The sequence below is a fragment of the Fundulus heteroclitus genome, unplaced genomic scaffold (genome assembly GCF_011125445.2).
Source record: "Fundulus heteroclitus isolate FHET01 unplaced genomic scaffold, MU-UCD_Fhet_4.1 scaffold_915, whole genome shotgun sequence".
In the NCBI taxonomy this organism is placed as follows: Eukaryota; Metazoa; Chordata; class Actinopteri; order Cyprinodontiformes; family Fundulidae; genus Fundulus; species Fundulus heteroclitus.
Genome location: NW_023397379.1, coordinates 14,802 through 32,569, shown reverse-complemented (window position 1 = coordinate 32,569; position 17,768 = coordinate 14,802). Strand labels below are relative to the sequence as shown.

Genomic DNA, 17,768 nt, shown 5'->3' with positions numbered 1-17,768 from the left:
AGCGTAAGAGTTTTCTTTCACAGTCAAGCAGGGTTTTTCATCAGCTTCACTGTACCCAACAGGCAGCTCTAACGCATTAATGGGGACATTAATAAAATTGCATTTATTTTAGCTTGTCCTGTGGGACCCATCTAATGGCTGCTCAGTTTAATATCAGCACCTCAGGAGCACTGATTCAGAACTTCTGGTGCCTATATCCAGCAGTCATTCGGTGAGAGGCGGGGTACCCTGGCATGTTGACAGTCCATCACTGGGCAACACAGAGACACACAGGACAGACGGCCATACACACAAACACACGCCTAAGGACAAAAGGCCCGGAGACCCCACACATGCACAGAGAGAACATGCAAACTCCATGCAGAAAGACGCCAAGCCAGGATTTGAATCCAGGACCTTCTTGCTGCTAGTCAACATCGTTGCAATTATGGATGGCTTAAAACCAAATTGAATCTGATAATTACACACTTGCCGATTTCTTTCCTTTTTAAAAAAGTGATTTTGTGGAAGAGGAATTCTACAATTCCTAACCCAAATAAGAATTAGAGACAGGTATGGGTTTTTTGTTTGTGTTTATTTGTTTGATTTAAACAACAAGAAAAAAGAACCCTGCACATTTAGTAAATGTTAACTTACAGTTTCAAAAGAGATTTTTTTTTATTGTTGAAATTCCGGCAGAGCTTTTTGTGTGCGCTTCAGCAAAAAAGAAAGAAAGAAAGAAAGAAAGAAAGAAAATAAATGCCCCCCACAATATGGCGGCGACGCTGACGTTCCATCCAGACGTTCGTGCGTCAACCACTTTTCCTTCCCAACCGCCAATCACCGCCAACAGGAAATGGCGGTTACTTCAAGTTGTTGTTTACGTCTCTCTGCGAGGAAGCATTCAAACCCCACCTGGACACGCGTTTCCCGCGGACCACCGACGGCCGCGTCTCCATCAGCTCGGCGGCATTCTTAAACACCGTTTTAGCGCCGCAGACCACGGCGTCGCCATTTATTTGCCACGGTTGGCGCCCCGCTCTCACCCCTGGCTGCTCTTTAGTCTTCCCTTAACGTCTCGCTTCGCCAAGCTGCGGTTTTAAGCCCTCCGGGATGCCGATGGTGCTGCGGACTAGGCGATCGCTTGTCCCCGATGGGCCGAGCGCCGAGGTCGAGTTTCAGCCGACGCAGAGGAGGAGGAGGAGGTCGAACCGCCGGCAGCAGAGGCAGAATTACGAGGTGTGTACTTTTATTACTCAGTCTTTCCGCCTCCTCTTCCTCCGCCGCTGCTGCAGAGAAAGGAGGACGGCCACGTCGCTCGCACGTTAGCGTCAACGGTAGCAGCAGCAGCAGCGACGTTTACTGCGGCTACTTTATCTCTTCTTTCATATTAAAGGGGGATATGTTTGTATCACTGACGTCGGCTGCTTTAATTCTCACCTTTAAGTATTTTCCGCTTTAGTTTATAGAAATAGCGGCTAGCATAAGTTAACAGGACGGAGCTAACGTTAACTGCACCTTAAAGGCGCACCACCCCCTCCTCCCGCCGAAGCCAAAAAACTTCTTCTTCTCTAGAACCTGTACAGTCAGCGTGTTGTAAGTTTTTTTTTTCACCCCCATCTCGTAACTCTAAAAAGTATTTTTTGCTTTAAAAGCGTCTCACAGTGCCGTTGTGAACATAACCGGCTGATATAGCTTAGCTCCTGCAAGTGCCACGCCGTAGAGCGGCCCCCGTTAACCGACTCCCACCGATCCGTCCCTGCCAGGAGGAGGCCGGGGAGACCGAGGAGTCCGTCCCGGAGGAGGTGATGGAGAGATACGAGGCCGAGCTGGAGGAGGAAGCTGCTGAGGAGGCAGATCTAACGGTAAGAGGCGCATCGTTCATCCTCTGAGGGGCCAAGCAAGGGCTGCTGTGGGATGGATGGATGGATGGGTGGGGGGCACCCTGACAGCCTGGGTGGGGCTGGCCATCCTGTGGCTCTGCAGCAGCTGCCAGCCACTACCAGGGAGAGCAGTGAGTGTCTTTTATCTATGTTCTCTTCCAGACCAGAGTCAAACCCAATAAAAACACGCTCCCGGGCGGAGCTGTTTCAATCACATGATGCAGCTTTAGGTAGGAGGAAAGCGAGACTCGCATTGATCATTGGTATCAGTTCACTGTGACGGCTCATAAAGACCCGTCAGAATGTCACGTCAGGCCCAACCGGCTGGATTTTTAGGGCGTCTGCAGGGTCGGGGCTCGTTTTGCATGGATTGCGGCGCCGGTGCCGTGTTGTGCGCAGGTGGTCGGCCTGTGGCTCGGCTGAGGCGTGAGGCCGACCCAGCGTGTTGCAGTAGGGGCCTCCGGGTCGTCTCCGGTTCTGTCCCGCCTCCTCTTAACAATAACACAACGATTCCCAATAGGTCAGGCCCGCTCGTTTTTTTTTGTGTGTAGGGAGGTTAAAGTCCTGCTAAAAGAATGAGATCAGCATCTCCACAGAGCTTGTCAGCAGAAGGAAGCGTGAAGATCCATAAGTTGTCCAGGTTGACTTTGGAACTGATAAAAGGCCGGCAGACGATAAGGCGACCCGACTCGTCTCTGACTGGAAACTTCACCCTGGTCTCTTAGCGACGTGGATCCTGCTCCTGTCCACTCTTACCCCAGACGTCAGGACTTTGATCATCAAAACCAAATGCAGAATTGGCTTTTATTTGAAAAGGGGGCTTGGGACCACTGAGCAACAGTCCAGCCCCCCCACCCGCCCGGATGAGACTTTTCACATCGTCTCTGGTTCAGACGGGGCCTCCTGTCTGGATGTAGGGACTCTTGAAGAATCAGCTGCAGTTTCCTTTTCAGTTTTTTTCTTCCTTCCACTCGACTTTCCGTGAACATGCTCGGACACAGCGCTCTGTGAACGCCAGCGTCTTTAGAAACGTTTTGGTGGCCTACTCTCTTTGTGGAGGCGTCAGTCTACCCCATCTTTGTCAGAACATACCACTGATTAATAATCAGTTAAATTGGTCCTGTACAACTTAATTCTCAGAGGAAGTGGGTTAATGAATCATCCAAATTAACAAACCCTTGTAAATATATTGCTAAAAAAACTAAAGGCAACTCTTGGCGTTACATTGTGTTTAAGTGTTCCCTTTATCATTTTGGTCAGGGCATACTGCTCTGTCTGTTTAATCTGAGTTCATTTGTCAGGTGGATCATTGAAGGGAACTTCTCTCTCATACCCGTAGGCTCTAAAGCACATTTCTGTAGCTCAGAGCCTGAATTGCCTTTATTATTTAAAGTTGAACGGACAGAACCGTTGTGTCCGGCCCGCCTTGTTCCACGGGCTCATGTTCCTTTTGAAGACGCACTCTTTGTTGTGGAAGCCCGATGTTTGCCTCCAGCTCTCAGCTTTGTGTCGCTCCGCTCCAGCTCCCAGCAGTCCAGACTCTGCCGTCCCGTCGGAGGGTTTCACCGGCTCTACTGGAAGGAAGGGAGCCCCCCGAGGCCGTGTCGCCGCCACATGCAGCCGTAAGAGATGTGGAGTTCTGTTCGCCGCTGATGGGCTCAGCAGCATCAGCATGCTTGTCAGACTTGTGCTGGCTTCCCTGTAGAGATGCGTACCTTATGAGTTTAGAGCAAGCAGCTCTGAAGCTTGTTCACTCTTAGGTGTTTATTTATACCGTTATTTATTATGTTACCTCCGCACTTTTAATAAGTGCGGAGAAAAAGTGTCTTTTTTTTCTTCTTTTTTTTGAACGAGCGACTTCTTTTCTAATCTGTAAAGTGATACGTGACGTTCTCATTATTTCTAGTTTTGAATCTGACTGACGCGCCTATTAAAACTCTGACTGTTTTTAGTGTTAAAAGTACGATAGAGAGTGGTTTGAGCTGTTTGCGCTGAAATGTTTGGTTTATTACGCCCGTTCGCTGCTTTATTTCAGGTCTGTGCGTGCTAAAATGCAAAGTAGGATCTTCCACCGCATGTTTGTGGGTTTGTTTTGTCTCTGCTGACACGTCAGTAGAAAACGGCCACAAAGGTGTCCATGTTTGTGTGCGGCCAGCTGAAGATGGGTCGTGTTGGTTCGTACGGAACAGGAAGCTGAAGTACATTTATCAGCAAATAGTTTAATGTTGTTTTAGATTTGATGTTCTTGATCAATGGTGGCACCGATCTACACCAAAGGGTTGGCCTGGACGATAATTCAATAACAATATATATCGATCGATAGACATATCGATAATTGGAAAAAGGGTCAAAAAGTTCAATAGGATAACAGTTTTCCTTCCTTATGCGTTCTAACCATGTAGATTGATATTACAGTCATTATATCCTCCCAACCAATCACAACGCAGACCCAGCAACCAAGCCCCGCCCCCTTCAGAGAGTTCAGAGAGCTCGGGTTCATTTATTCTTTTATAAAAACTTGCAGCTTTGGTAAAAAGTTGGTTGAATCAAGTTTGAAGTCAGTGTTTGTGTGTCCTGTATCTAAAAATAGGTTGCTAAGCAACAGCATAAAATGGCCAGGGCTGCACTTGTGTTTTGAATTTGTTGATAATTATCAATATCGATCAATATGACTCCTATTTTATCGATGTGCTTTTTTTCTTTATAGTCCAGCCCTATCCCCGGTACAGGTCAAGGTGTAACGGTGGCGACTTTAGGCCGTTGCTGCTCTCCCAGTATGATAACTTTGGAACAAACCAAGCAGTAATTCATGGTATTTGCAAGGAAAACAAAAATGTGCTATGGTCAAGTTATTTTTATTATTTGGTGAGAAACGGTTATTTCTATAGTTTGAACATGCTAGAATATATGGATTACAGGTATAATTAACTATATATTATTATTTATTTTTTTTATTCAAATTTTTATTAAGGAACAACAAGGAGGATGTGTGTCTCCTCTATTTACAAAAGATGGTACAGATATAACTAGCATCCATTCAGTTTAACACATGGGTCCATACAACATACCCCTTCCTATGGTTATCCTACCTCCTGTATTTAGTGTTCCTTTTTTTTTTTTTTCCTTCGTCTGCCCCAGAACCTCTTAGAGGAATGGGTAGAGAAAAAAAAAAGAACAAACTGGTACCATGTCGTACTAACTTTCCCGAACTACAAAACAGTCTACAACAGAGTAACTAATGAACAGTGGGTGTCACCTCATTTTCATCGGTTTCAGATCTAGAGACCATGAAAGTTTGCCATTAATTAACTATATTTAACGTTTATTCGTTGTAGTTTGATTTTGTGCCGTAGATTAAAGCGGACATAGAATGTGAGGCGGTTTAGCTGCTGCGCTCTTTACAAACATTATGAGAGCACCAGGTCGTTTAGTCAGGCTATTTGCTCCGGCAAAAACTAGCTCCAACAGTCCTACCTCAGGGGCGGCTCCTTTGATTCCCACACTAGGAAATGTTTCCAGACAGGTGGGGGGGTGGGGGGGGGTTTCTCTTTTATGAGCAGGAGGTGGGGCAGGTGGGGAGGGGCAGTGATCCTCCATAGAAGTACTTTCTGTTTCTCCTCGGAGGGAACTGCAGGAATGACGTGGTGGAAAGTTCCTTTAAGCTTTTAAAAACTGTCCTGCCATGTCCAGTCTGTCCACGTCCCAGCTGTTTATTGGCTGAATCAGCAGCTACGGTAGACTGGGTGTAAGTGCAGCTCGGTGCGCTCTGACGGTAGCGCGTGCAGAGGCCGTGACCTCACGCTGCCGTAGGAAGCATGCGGCGGTTGCCATGGAGCTGCCTGCCTGTTTATGAACAGGAGGAGCGGAGCAGGTCGGGTTTCAGCGCTGACACGACTTTGAATGGATGGACCGGCTAGTCCCGGTGGCGTCATGCGAGTAAGCAAAGCGCCACAGGCTGCGGCGGGCGGCTTCTCTGAGCTCATTTGAATAGGTGTGAGTGTTCTAGTCCGCTGTGAGCCGCCGACGTTCCGTGAAGTTCAGCATGCTGCGTTGGGCGAGCGACCGGTAGCTTGTCTGAAGCTGCCGTGTGCCTGCTGGGGTCCCGTCGTGGCCACGTTTGGATCCAGAGCTAAATTGTGCGTCTCTCCTCCTCAGGAGCTGAAGGACTGCAGCGTTGTTCTGGACCGTCTCCACGTGGACGAAGGAGCCCCCAGGAAGGAGCTCGAGGAGAAGGAAGACATGAACCGCAAAGGTGGGAAACCCGTCTCCCGAATCCCCACTTTCCAGAAGCGCCCCGGCGGTCCGACTGTCGAGCTCCCTGCTCCCAGGAGAGAAGCTCAACCCTCTGAGAGAGGTGGCGGTGGAGGGGCAGAGGGATTCAAGCCCAAACTCCCTGATGCCAGAGAGGGGGCGCTGCCCCCGCCCTCGGTGCGGGTTCCCGCCGTGGGTTTCGTCACAGCCTCCGTCTCCGGCGGCGTGGAGCAAGCTGCCGCCGCTGCAGCAGGTCACACCTCAGAGGTCCCTGCTCCCAGGAGCAAGAGTCAGTCGGAGCCTGCTGAGGGTCTCCTCATGGTGGCCAGCCCCAGACCTCCCCTCAGACCAGAGCAGGACCCGAGCAGAACCCCCAGAACCGAAGCGGGCAGCACCCCGGACGGCCCGCCCAGTTCCCTGCCACAGGAGAGCTCCCTCAGCCAGAAGGCGGGCGAAGAACGCGCGGAGATCGTCCTCGACGCCAGCGGAGACGGCGAGAGGACCGAAGAGGCGGCGGACGCTGCCGAGGTCGGCCGGGTGGAGGCCATCATGGACGAGGAGCCGCCCTGGGAGACGGAGACGGTGGAGACGGCCGAGCTGAGGGCCAGCGCCTGTTCTTCAGACGCCGAGTGTGACGACGATCTGGCGAGCGAAGCGTCTGAGGGCCACGATTCACAGAGCGATGGGGAAGATGAGGAATGGATCCAACAGGAAACAGAGCTTCCAGAACCTGGAGAGAGCAAACCCGCGGTGGACGACTGCACCTCTTCTGTGGTGGAAGAAAAGTCAGCCAGAGAGAACCCCACCAAGGCCACTAAGGTGAGTTCCAGCTGTTTGCCGTGGGACGGGGGGGGGGGGGGGGGGGGGGGTGAATCCTCTCCTTTCAGGGCCGGTTCACCTGCTGCCCTGCAGGAATGCGGCCACGCCCTGCAGTGAGGGCTGAGGAATGCAGAGCGGTTGTGCTTCAGCTCTGCTTCTCTTTGTTTGACAGAGGTCGACGTGCTCCGGCTCCTCTCTCCTCCTCCTCCTCCTCCCGCTGCTGCTGCTGCTGGGAGGGCTCGGTCTGCACGTGTGGCGCTACGGGCTGCCCACGTCTGCGGCTCAGCTCGCCGCCCAGCTGGAGCTGCAGCGGCTGGAGGGCCTCGCCTTCATGCCAGAGCCCTGCGGCGGGGACTGCCGGCAAGTGATCTCAGCGAAGGGCTCGCCTGCTGGCGCCGGGTGTTCCTACAGAAAATAGCCTCGTTTTATGAGGCGTCTTTAGCAAAGATGACCAGAGCTGTGTAACCAGGTGATGTGTGTCTGCTGTTCAGAGTGCAGCTGGTGGAGAGCGTCCCCGTGGGCCTGTACCCGTCCTCTCCGCCGTCCCGGCCCAGCGTCGCCGACGGCTGGCTGCGCCTGCTGGGCCGGGCCAACGCCTCCGTCCACATCGCCGCTTTTTACTTCACGCTGCGGGACGGCGCGTCGTCCGACCCCCCGGACTCTCAGGTGAGAGCGGCAGCAGCCACGGGCCACGCCCTCACGCTTGTCCCGGCCACTTTTTCACCCCGTTTGCGATTCGGCAGGGGAGAGAAGTCTTTGAGCAGCTGAAGCGACTGGAAGCCAAAGGCGTGAAGCTCCAGATCGCTGTCAACGCCCCCCAGAGGTCGAGGCAGGACACGGCGGACCTGGCCGCCACAGGTAGGACTCTTGAGCGCCGTCGCAGCTGCAGCATCATAGCGGTAGTCGCCGGCGGCGGGGATCGCGACAGTAATCTGCCGTGCCGGGTCTGGAAGGTGCGCAGGTCAGAGAGGTGGACCTGAACGCTGTGACCGGAGGCATCGTTCACACCAAGCTGTGGGTGGTGGACCAGAAGCACTTCTACGTGGGCAGTGCCAACATGGACTGGCGCTCCCTCAGCCAGGTACAGCAGCTCCCCTCCATCGCTTTTTTACATTTTTCAGCTGAGACATCCAATGTCTTTTCACACCGGGTTCCCCTTCCTGGGGTTCGGTCACCACTGGGTCTCGCAAAAGTAGCCATACCTGTTGAACTCTGAAGTACAAACACACTCCACACTTTTCAGATTTTTATTTGACAAAAAACGTTACAATATGGCGTTCTTTTGTGTTGGTGCGTCGCATACGATCCCAATAAAATCAAGTCTCCGGTCGTAATGGTTAATTAAAGGTTCTGAATACTTTAGTAACGGCGTGGTTGAACCATGGACCGCGAAACGCATTTCAAATTGGTCAGGCCCATTAGGCAATACTCACAATACCACTACCCATCACATACACATTAAACACCAGCATCCCCTTGATCACGCATCTGATTAGCGTCACATGACACAAGACAAGCCATTTTTAGACACCAGAATTTATTGCTTTCTCATAGGCTGTGGTCCCTGAGCATGATAAATATGTCTGCCATGTTATATCATTTTGTTTACATCACATGACACAATCAGCCAATACATTTTTAGATTGGATGATTTATTGCTTTCTCATTGGAGAATGATGCTGCTGCCATAGACTACTGTGCATTTGAAAAAAATAGCTATTGAATGATTTAATTTTATTTATATATATTATTTTACATGTTTGATCATCAAAAGTAGGTAGGGCCACGGCCCTACCGGTTCCGCGGTCCGTGGGTTAAACGCGTCTAAAAGCTTGGTCTGAGTGATGGACTGCAGTGTTACTGTGGTTTCAGTGCGTTCTCTGAAGCCTGTGCGCTCTGCTCTGCTCTCCACAGGTGAAGGAAGTGGGTCTGACCGTGGAGGACTGCAGCTGCCTGGCCCAGGACGCCTTCCGGATCTTTGGCGTGTACTGGACCGTAGGAGGAGCGGCGGGCGGCTCCCTGCCGCCGTTTTGGCCCGCCCGACTCTCCGCGCTGTCCAGCGCCGACAAACCTCTCCACCTGAAGTTTAATGGGGTCCCGGCTCGGGTTTACCTGTCTGTGAGTGGGCGTTACACCCAGGAGCCACCTTTAGCTGGCCTTTCTCTCTCTGGTGTCTTTGTCCGTACACAACGGCCATTCTGTCTCTCCCCGCAGAGCGCGCCGCCGCCCATCTCAGCCCGCGGGCGCTCCGACGACCTGGCCACCATCCTGTCCGTCATCGACGACGCCCAGAGGTCCATTCACATCTCTGTCATGGACTACCTCCCCATGTCCCAGTATACCAAGCCAGAACGGTACGGCAGACTGACGGAGGCGTCCAGGACTAACGTCTCGGCGCCACGCCGTCAAGATGCATTCAGCTGTTGCTGGGAAATATCATGAGATTAGCGTATTTTATACCCAGGACAAAAGCTAAGCCGTTAGAAGAGTTTGTTTGTCTTTAATGCTGAATAACTTGTCGCCCCCCCAGGTTCTGGCCTGCCATAGACTCCCGGCTGCGGGCCGCCGCCTGCACCAGAGGGGTGGAGGTGAGGCTGATGGTGAGCTGCTGGGAGCACTCGCCGGCCTCCATGTTCCCCTTCCTGCAGTCCCTGCTGGTGCTCCGCAGGCCTCCGCTCAAGTGCAACATTGACGTGGTACGACCCTCCTCAGGCCTCGTAGCCGAGACGGCTCCAAAGGACGGGCGTCGACAAAGCTGACCGTCATCCTGTTTGTGTCTGCAGAAAGTCTTCACGGTGCCGTCCACGGCCGAGCAGCAGGAGATCCCCTTCGCACGCGTCAACCACGCTAAATACATGGTGACGGACAGAGTGCTCTATATAGGTACGCTGCATGTGTGGGTGGAGGAATGGGAGGGAGGGTGTTAATCAGAGGAGGAGCTGCAGAAAGCCACCGCTCAGGTGGAAGAATCTCTTAACAGCTCAGCTTCTCCGGTTGGTCTGATTGGATACCTGCTGGAGGCTGCGGGGACTTGAAACCGGGGGGGGCGGAGGCGTCCTGGCTCACTGTCCACGTGTTTGCTTTGGCAGGGACATCCAACTGGTCGGAGAACTACTTCACGCACACGGCCGGCGTGGGCTTGGTGGTGAACCAGACGGGCTCGGCGGTGGAGGAGGGCCAGCGGACCCTGCAGAGCCAAGCGGAGGAGCTCTTCCTCAGGGACTGGACCTCCGACTACGCCAGCGCGCTGCCGTTGGACGAGGAGGACGTGTGTCCTTCAGCGAAGCGTGAGCCGTTCTAGACGAGCGTCCTGCCTTCTCCTGCCACTTGAACTGTCCTCTGGATACGCAGCTGTGGTCGCTAACGCTGCCTCTCCTTTTATTGCCTCTTCTGTATATATTTGCATTTCCTCATACTGTCTTAACTAGTTTAACTAGTCACGTTTGATACTTGGTTCCTCTCTCGGGTCGAGGTGCTGCTTGCAGGGTTTTGCTGTAAATGTTCCCCGTAGCCGGCGGTGCCAAGCTGAAACCAGCTCATGCTGGAAGTCGCGTTTCCAAAGAGGTGCATTCACCGAAGCATTGTTTACACTGCAGCAGCTGTCAACTCTAATGGATGTATTGCTCTTTTTTTTTATATAAAGAAATGTGTTGTTTTTATGTTTGAACCAATGATTGAGTCAAAGACAAGCCCAGACTGAAAGGTGCACTACTTGAAAACCAGATGAGGTGTTGGCCTTGGATGTCAGTCAGTCAGCGGCGCTTCATTGTGTTGCTCATCGCTGCGCCCGTTTCCCCCATCAGCACGCTGGCAGGAGTCGACTGCAGGCCTGACATCCTCTTCCTGTCATCTGGCTGGAACAGCCGGTCGCTGGCCAACAGGCCGGTTGAATGTTTCCATGAAAAATAAACTTCCCCAACAAATAAATCCTTGTTTTTTATGCTTTTTTTTTAAAACAATCTTTCTACTCTAAGCTTCTTGCATAATCCTGGTGGATTGTTTGACCCATCAGGACAGAAAATGGAAGAGTTCGGTTTCCTGTCCTGAGCCACCTTCTAACCACAGTCCACAATTTCTCAATAGGGTTGAAATTGGCCTTAAATTTTAGCGGCTTTATTTCCACATTCCAGTAAAATGTGTCGTCGGCGTTTACCGCCTACCTCAGAGAGCAAGCAGTCTGGGGGATTCGAACCGGGGAACCCGCAGCCTTCCCCTGCTCTAACCACTAGACCACATTTCGTTTCCTTTACTTTACAAAACCAACTTTGTGTTTGTGATTTTTGCCCTGCTGGAACATCCAATGAGAGTGAGGCCAACCTTGAAGTGAGTGAAGTTGAGATCGGCGCCGTACCGCAGTCAGACCTGCTCAGTCTTCCTGTTTCCTTCCAGGGAAATGCTCTTCAGCTACAGAGAAAAACAGACGCTGTTGTCTGGATAATATGTTCGTACGCGCGTCACCACTGGTGCGTCAGAAATGACAGGAAAGAAGCACGCTTAAGGATTATTAGCATTTAATTGTTTCAAAGCAACATTCTAAAACTTGAGTCCACACCACTTCCAAACCAATGCAGGGAGACCGATGAGCAGATTATAACGGAGCGTACATGGGAACACGGCCTTTACATCCTCTGCCAAACATCCCAAAATAAACCGACGCACAATCCACCCGCAGACGTCCACCAACCAAAGCAGCCGCCGGGATCAAACGTCCGGCATGGAGCGTCTCTGGGCCTCTGCAGGCGTGGTTGGCGACGTATAAACACCACCATACTAAACTCTGACATCGCACCTTTCCTCGCCTTCTGGCATTTCTGCGTGAATGGCGGCAACCTTTTCTAACGGGAGCAGACATTCTCAAAACAAAAGAAACCTAAAAAAGGGAGCCGGTGTCACAATAAACGGCTCCTTTTAGGTTGTGACAGTTGTTTTAATTTTAACAATCATGGATGCGAACGTGAACAACAAGCTTCTTCCGGGTCATCAGAGCTTCTCTAAAGCCGTTTCTCCGGCAGGTCTGGATGAACGCTGCACACCTCAGGTCTGTTCATCCATCCGGCGGTGTGCGCTCACATCAGATGATGATGATGAAGATGTACACAGACAGACAGCACTATGGGGGAGGGCGGGGGGGCGTCTTCAGGCTCCAGCTCTGATCCTGACAGCCATCCTAGTCCACCTCCATCTGTGTTCAGAGCTCACGGTGACGGTGGGGCGGCTCTCCTCGTCTCATTCCATGGAGAGCTGCACGCTGTCTGGCTCCTGCTGCTGGTCAAACTTCCTGGCTAGAGGGAGCAGGCACATCAAAAACACAACGCTGCTTATTTCAAAAGACTAAACATGGTTAACGTTGGGGCTGTGCACAAAATCGATACGATAAGAATAATATTGATGTTTTTAAAAAACGATTTAATATCCATATTCTGGCTTTTAATGTTGATATACCACCCCACCGCTAGGGGGCGCTATCACAGCGCGCCATTACTGTTCACTGCGACGAAGCACAAGTGAGACGAGCTTGCCGAATGGCCAACATGATTTTAGAAGCGCCTTCGTCCCCAAAAAAAAATCAGACGTTCGGGACATTTTTGGTTTCTGTGATACGTTAAATGCATTGAACCAAATGCACTTTATTTTCCCGTTAATGTATCGGCTATTATGTTTATGTTCAATAAATTGAACATAAACATAATATTTGGCTGGTTTTGTTGATTGAATGACTTTAAGCATTAATTTGAAAGTAATAAATATCCATTTTGGAGTCAAATAGAGCTCAACTGTATCGAGAATCGTATCGGCTCATCCTAGATGATGCCCAGCCCTAGTTAACGAGATGTTTAGAGCTGTCCCGCAGGTCCCCGCTAGTCTGGGGGAAACCTAAACGGAGTGCTGCCATATGGCAGAAACTAATATCTCAAAGGTGATGAAATATAGAAAAAATACCTTTAAAAACAATTTGGTTTTAATAACCATTAAAAAAACAAAAGTACATCATTGTCAGCCGATATCATGACGGTAAAATGATCTGAAGGAGCAGCAAGAGAAGCAAATGTGCAAGTCTCAGCGTTTTTTTTTTTATGTGTGACTCTATCCACCTTACGCAACAGCTTCCTTACCCGGACCCGTCTGCTGGTTTATAGAACCCAGCGTTGGGGGGTGCTGCGAGTGAAAGTGGAGCGTGTGGACGCATGCTCACCCAGAGAGTACATCTCGAGCTGCTGCCGCAGCCGGACCTTCTGCAGGCTGTCGTAGAAGTTGGGCTCCGGGCTGCTGCCGACGGTGGGGGGCAGCGTGAAGATCCGCATGATCTTCCTCTTGTTTCTGGGAGGATCACAACGGCACAACGGGTTTATCAGCAAAACACAGAAACCCTTTATCTTTAATGACATGAAGGCCAGTTTAAAGGGCTTTTCCCCATCTTAAATGGTGGCTCATCACAACCAGTTTTTAAGAATAAGTGAAGAATACACACCAGCCCTGCTCGGATCTGTTTGTAGCGCCAGACAAGAGCAGATGAAGCCCAGATATCTCTAAAGTTGGAAAATCCCTTCTTTAACCCAGATAATAAGCACAGATCATGAGCAAAAATGAAAACATCAGCCATATCAGATACGGTTCTTATTCAATTACAGGACCAAAAACCATTCATGTCTCGTTAAATGTTACAATATCAACCCTCCTGTAAAACACCATGACAAAACACTCAGATTAGGCATCCCAGAATGCATGAGTAAAACTACAAGTAGCTTTAATCTCTCCCCTCTTCCCTTGGTTGGGGAGGACAGATTTCCTTGTTTGGCCCCTCTTGGGCACCTTTGCTGTGGGGGTCCCTTGGGGCCCAAGCACACTCTCACAAACACCTACAGGTGCTTGGATTCAGGTATACAGACTCACTTCTATTCAGAAAACCCCTGTTATTATTATTATCATCATCTTCTCCTCCTGTCACTTTATGTATGTATTGATTAATACTGTACATTCTTCAGTGATGGTATCAAGGCTTTGGTTGATTGTATCTTTAATATACTTTATCGGCTGGTTCTGCTGTTCTTTTTACATCACTCTTTGCAGGTGAAGAAGCAGACTGAGCATGTATCGTTCTCTCCATTTTTGCCCTCTTTCTTTCACCTCCCCCCCCCCCCCCCCTTCTACCTTGTTTTAGTGTCCATATGACATGAAATATTCCCTGCATAAATTATAATAAAGCTACTTGCACATATAAATCAAGTGGAGCACTACGGCAGTAAGGCTCCACTTAATCTTACGATCACCAGCAGGTAGACGTAATAAAGTAAAAAACCTTGGTGTTATTTTTGAGCAAGACATGTCATTTAAATCCCATATTAAACAGGTTTCCAGAATTTCCTTTTTCACCTCAGGAGTATCGCCAAAATTAGAAACATTCTGTCCAGGGGTGACGCTGAAAAAGTAGTCCATGCATTTGTTACTTCAAGGCTGGACTATTGTAATTCTTTACTATCAGGAAGTCCACAAAATGCAGTTCAAAGTCTTCAGCTGATCAAAAATGCTGCAGCAAGAGTTCTGATAAAAATCAACAAGAGGGATCATATTTCTCCAATTTTAGCTTACCCTTCATTGGCTTCCTGTTAAATCAAGAATAGAATTTAAAATTCTCCTTCTAACGTATAAAGCCCTTAATAATCAAGCTCCATCATATATCAGAGCTCTGATTACCCCGTATGTTCCTAACAGAGCACTTCGCTCTCAGACTGCAGGTCTGCTGGTGGTTCCTAGAGTCTCTAAAAGTAGAATGGGAGGCAGATCCTTTAGCTATCAGGCTCCTCTCCTGTGGAACAAACTCCCAGTTTTGGTCCGTGAGGCAGACACCCTGTCTACTTTTAAGACTAATCTTAAAACTTTCCTTTTTGACAAAGCTTATAGTTAGAGTGGCTCATGTTACCCTGAGCTATCTCTATAGTTGTGCTGTGATAGGCCTAGGCTGCTGGAGGACATCAGGGTCTAATTTTCTCACTCTACTGATTTCTACTGTTCTCCAGTTTTGCATTGTATTACATTGAAATGACTGTCGTCATTTCTGCTTTAACTTTTTGCTCTCTCTCTTTTTCTTCATAGTAGGTACACCTGGTCTGACGTTCTGTTAACTGTGACATCATCCAGAGAAGACAGATCACCCGCTATTACCATCTAATGTAGAACAGATTACTAGATCAATGTGTGCTTCTGTGCTTTTTTGTTTCTCTTGTTTTGTCTCTGTTCTGTCTTCTGTAACCCCAGTCGGTCGAGGCATATGACCGTTCATACTGAGCCCGGTTCTGCTGGAGGTTTTTCCTTCCCGTTAATGGGGAGTTTTTCTTCCCACTGTCGCTTCATGCTTGCTCAGTATGAGGGATTGCAGCAAAGCCATGTACAATGCAGATGACTCTCCCTGTGGCTCTACGCTTCCCCAGGAGTGAATGCTGCTTGTCGGGACTTTGATGCAATCAACTGGTTTTCTTATATAGGAATATTTTTGACCAATCTGTATAATCTGACCCAATCTGTATAATATGATTGAACTTAACTTTGTAAAGTGCCTTGAGATGACATGTTTCATGAATTGGCGCTATATAAATAAAATTGAATTGAATTGATTTAATGCTCTTTTTGGCATTAAGACGACAATTCTTATTGCCACATTGCCAGACAGGACATTATTATAATGAAAATAAAAAATAAAAAAACAAGTATCTTTAATCTGCTTGAAGCCTGCTACTTTAGAGCAGCGACACATGTCTACATTTTGACAACGCATCAAGAAAAACCTGTTGTTAGCGACCCGTGTGAGCATTTTTAGGGTTAGAGTCCCGTTTCTCAGCGGATTATGGAAAGCCCTGCTAGAAACAGGGGTGAATCTAAAAAGGGGGGGTTTGTTTGCAGCGATGCCGTGGAGCAGAGGATCTGCTGGGACGCTTACTTCCTGGCGTAGATGAGCAGGCCGAAGCTGACCAGGATCACCAGCAGGTAGACGTTCGTAGCCTCGTTCCAGGCTTCGTGCACCGAGTAGTCTATGGAGTCGGGCTGGTCCCCCAGAAGCCCATGGGCCCCCATGGAAAGCGAGGCGGACAGCGAGGGAGTGGAGAGCAATGGACGGTCCGGTGAGTCCCAGAACCACTGCAAGCTACGCAGGAGACGCAGCTGTACACAAACACTGCGTCACTTCCGCGTTGCCGCCAGGAAGCACTGCTGCCCTCTGCAGCCATCGAAATAAAAGAAAAAAAAAAATACCTGCAACCATAGACATATATTATGTCTCTGGTTCCGACGATCAACTTGGTTTCATCTTAAAATATAGTAAACCTTCTGATGAGTTTTTGCTTTAAAAAGGCAACTACAAAAACATTTAAGATGATTAGCAAAGTTCGTCCCTTTAGTGATTTTTGGAACATTGGATCATTTTTTTTTTTAAATCGTCGTGCTGTCAGCAGGGACGGATTAAGGGTAGTCTGGGCCCCTGGGCAAAGAATTTGCCCAGGGCCCCCCCCCCCAAAAAAAAGTTTACAAACCATGCTATTGTGGATTGTGAATAAATTGAAGCGGTTTGTCGCTTTACATCTTTCCGGACAATTATAGCTAGCCTGGTCGTGGCACATTAAGCCACTCGTGTCGCAACGGAGTAGCCAGAGTTCAATGAAACCTAGCAGAAATACTAGGTGCAGCTATTTGCACACAATCTCAAATGATGTAAATTCAAAAATGCAAAGAGAATTAAATTGTTGAAACTAAGTGCAATCAGAAACACTGTCAATATGTTCAATAGAATTAACAACTTGCTAAGGTTTAGACTGAGTGAGAGAGTGGAGGAGGGGCAGCCACTATCTACTAAAAAAATGCATGCTGTGTGCATGTGTGTGACAGAGGCATGGAGAGGAAGACAGATATGAGGGAAGGTATTGAGTTGGCTAAATTAAAAATGCTGTGTTAATTGCAGTATTAAATTACGTTTTATCATTGTAAATACATATTAAGTGTGAGTGTTTTACAGCAGGCTTATGAAACATGTTAGGTCCAAATTGTGAGGAAATAAGGAAAAAAAACATTGAATAAGCTGAAAAAAAACATGTTTTCCAATAAACATAATTTCAGGGTTACAAACACACATACGCAGCCACAGCTACTACAATAAAACTACTTGTTGTTTCATCATCTGTCTCCAAATTAAAATTGTGCTACTGGGTAGAATTTGCTTGTAATTCGGATCTGTATGAAACAGCACTTTTGCATTCATGCCAGAGTTTAAGACCGTTGCTCTCTCTTTACTCCAATTTATTACACATCCCACTTGGTAGAGCACTTTTTTCTCCCCATTTTTTAGCCCCGGTTGTTACTATGGTAAAACACAGGTCTCATTTTACAATTAACACATCACAAGTGACACATTTGTTATTTGAAGTCTTGTCATTGACGACATATCTGAGATCCATGCTGAGATCCGTGCAGTTACAATGGCGTACCGCGCACGTGACGTCACCATCTCATGAGCAACGCCCCTTGCCGCTAAGGTTGGGCAAACAGTGTGAGAGCGCTCGTAGCAACCAGCCATTACACATGCAACAGAAACAACGATATGACCGACTTTTCAGCTGTTAAACTTTCACAAGAGGATGTCCAGGCGCCCGTTTTACTGGTAGAAATGTGGAACAACATACCAACGTTCAGCTCAAACGATGGATTGAGTGTCGAGGGCTCGGAAAGCCTGGAAAACTGGCCGAGTTGATAGGAAGGTAAGTCGTTGTTTTTCTCCTGCTCAAGGTTCATGGCGTCAGCGGGCATTTTTTTTCCTGTTTGTAGTCACCGTCCAGGAATCGGTATAAATTGTCC

The 17,768-nt window shown here is 48.9% G+C and overlaps 2 protein-coding genes across 2 annotated transcripts; one reads left to right on the top strand and one right to left on the bottom strand.

The window, feature by feature from the left end:
* The first annotated feature begins 820 nt into the window (after nt 1–820).
* Nucleotides 821–10,859, top strand: LOC118556025 (5'-3' exonuclease PLD3-like). Its single transcript, XM_036134802.1, has 12 exons — nt 821–1,218; nt 1,746–1,844; nt 6,018–6,932; nt 7,105–7,292; nt 7,424–7,598; nt 7,676–7,790; nt 7,886–8,013; nt 8,847–9,050; nt 9,147–9,286; nt 9,463–9,628; nt 9,716–9,815; nt 10,022–10,859. Exons 1-12 carry the CDS (start codon nt 1,093–1,095, stop codon nt 10,231–10,233), a joined length of 2,568 nt encoding a protein of 855 aa, XP_035990695.1. The 5' UTR covers nt 821–1,092; the 3' UTR covers nt 10,234–10,859.
* Nucleotides 10,860–11,426: 567 nt separating this feature from the next.
* On the bottom strand, nt 11,427–16,078 carry LOC105919481 (small integral membrane protein 19). The gene is made up of 3 exons (XM_012854808.3): nt 15,865–16,078; nt 13,126–13,250; nt 11,427–12,214 (listed from the first exon to the last, which is right to left on the bottom strand). Exons 1-3 carry the CDS (start codon nt 15,996–15,998, stop codon nt 12,159–12,161), a joined length of 315 nt encoding a protein of 104 aa, XP_012710262.1. The 5' UTR covers nt 15,999–16,078; the 3' UTR covers nt 11,427–12,158.
* Nucleotides 16,079–17,768: the final 1,690 nt, after the last annotated feature.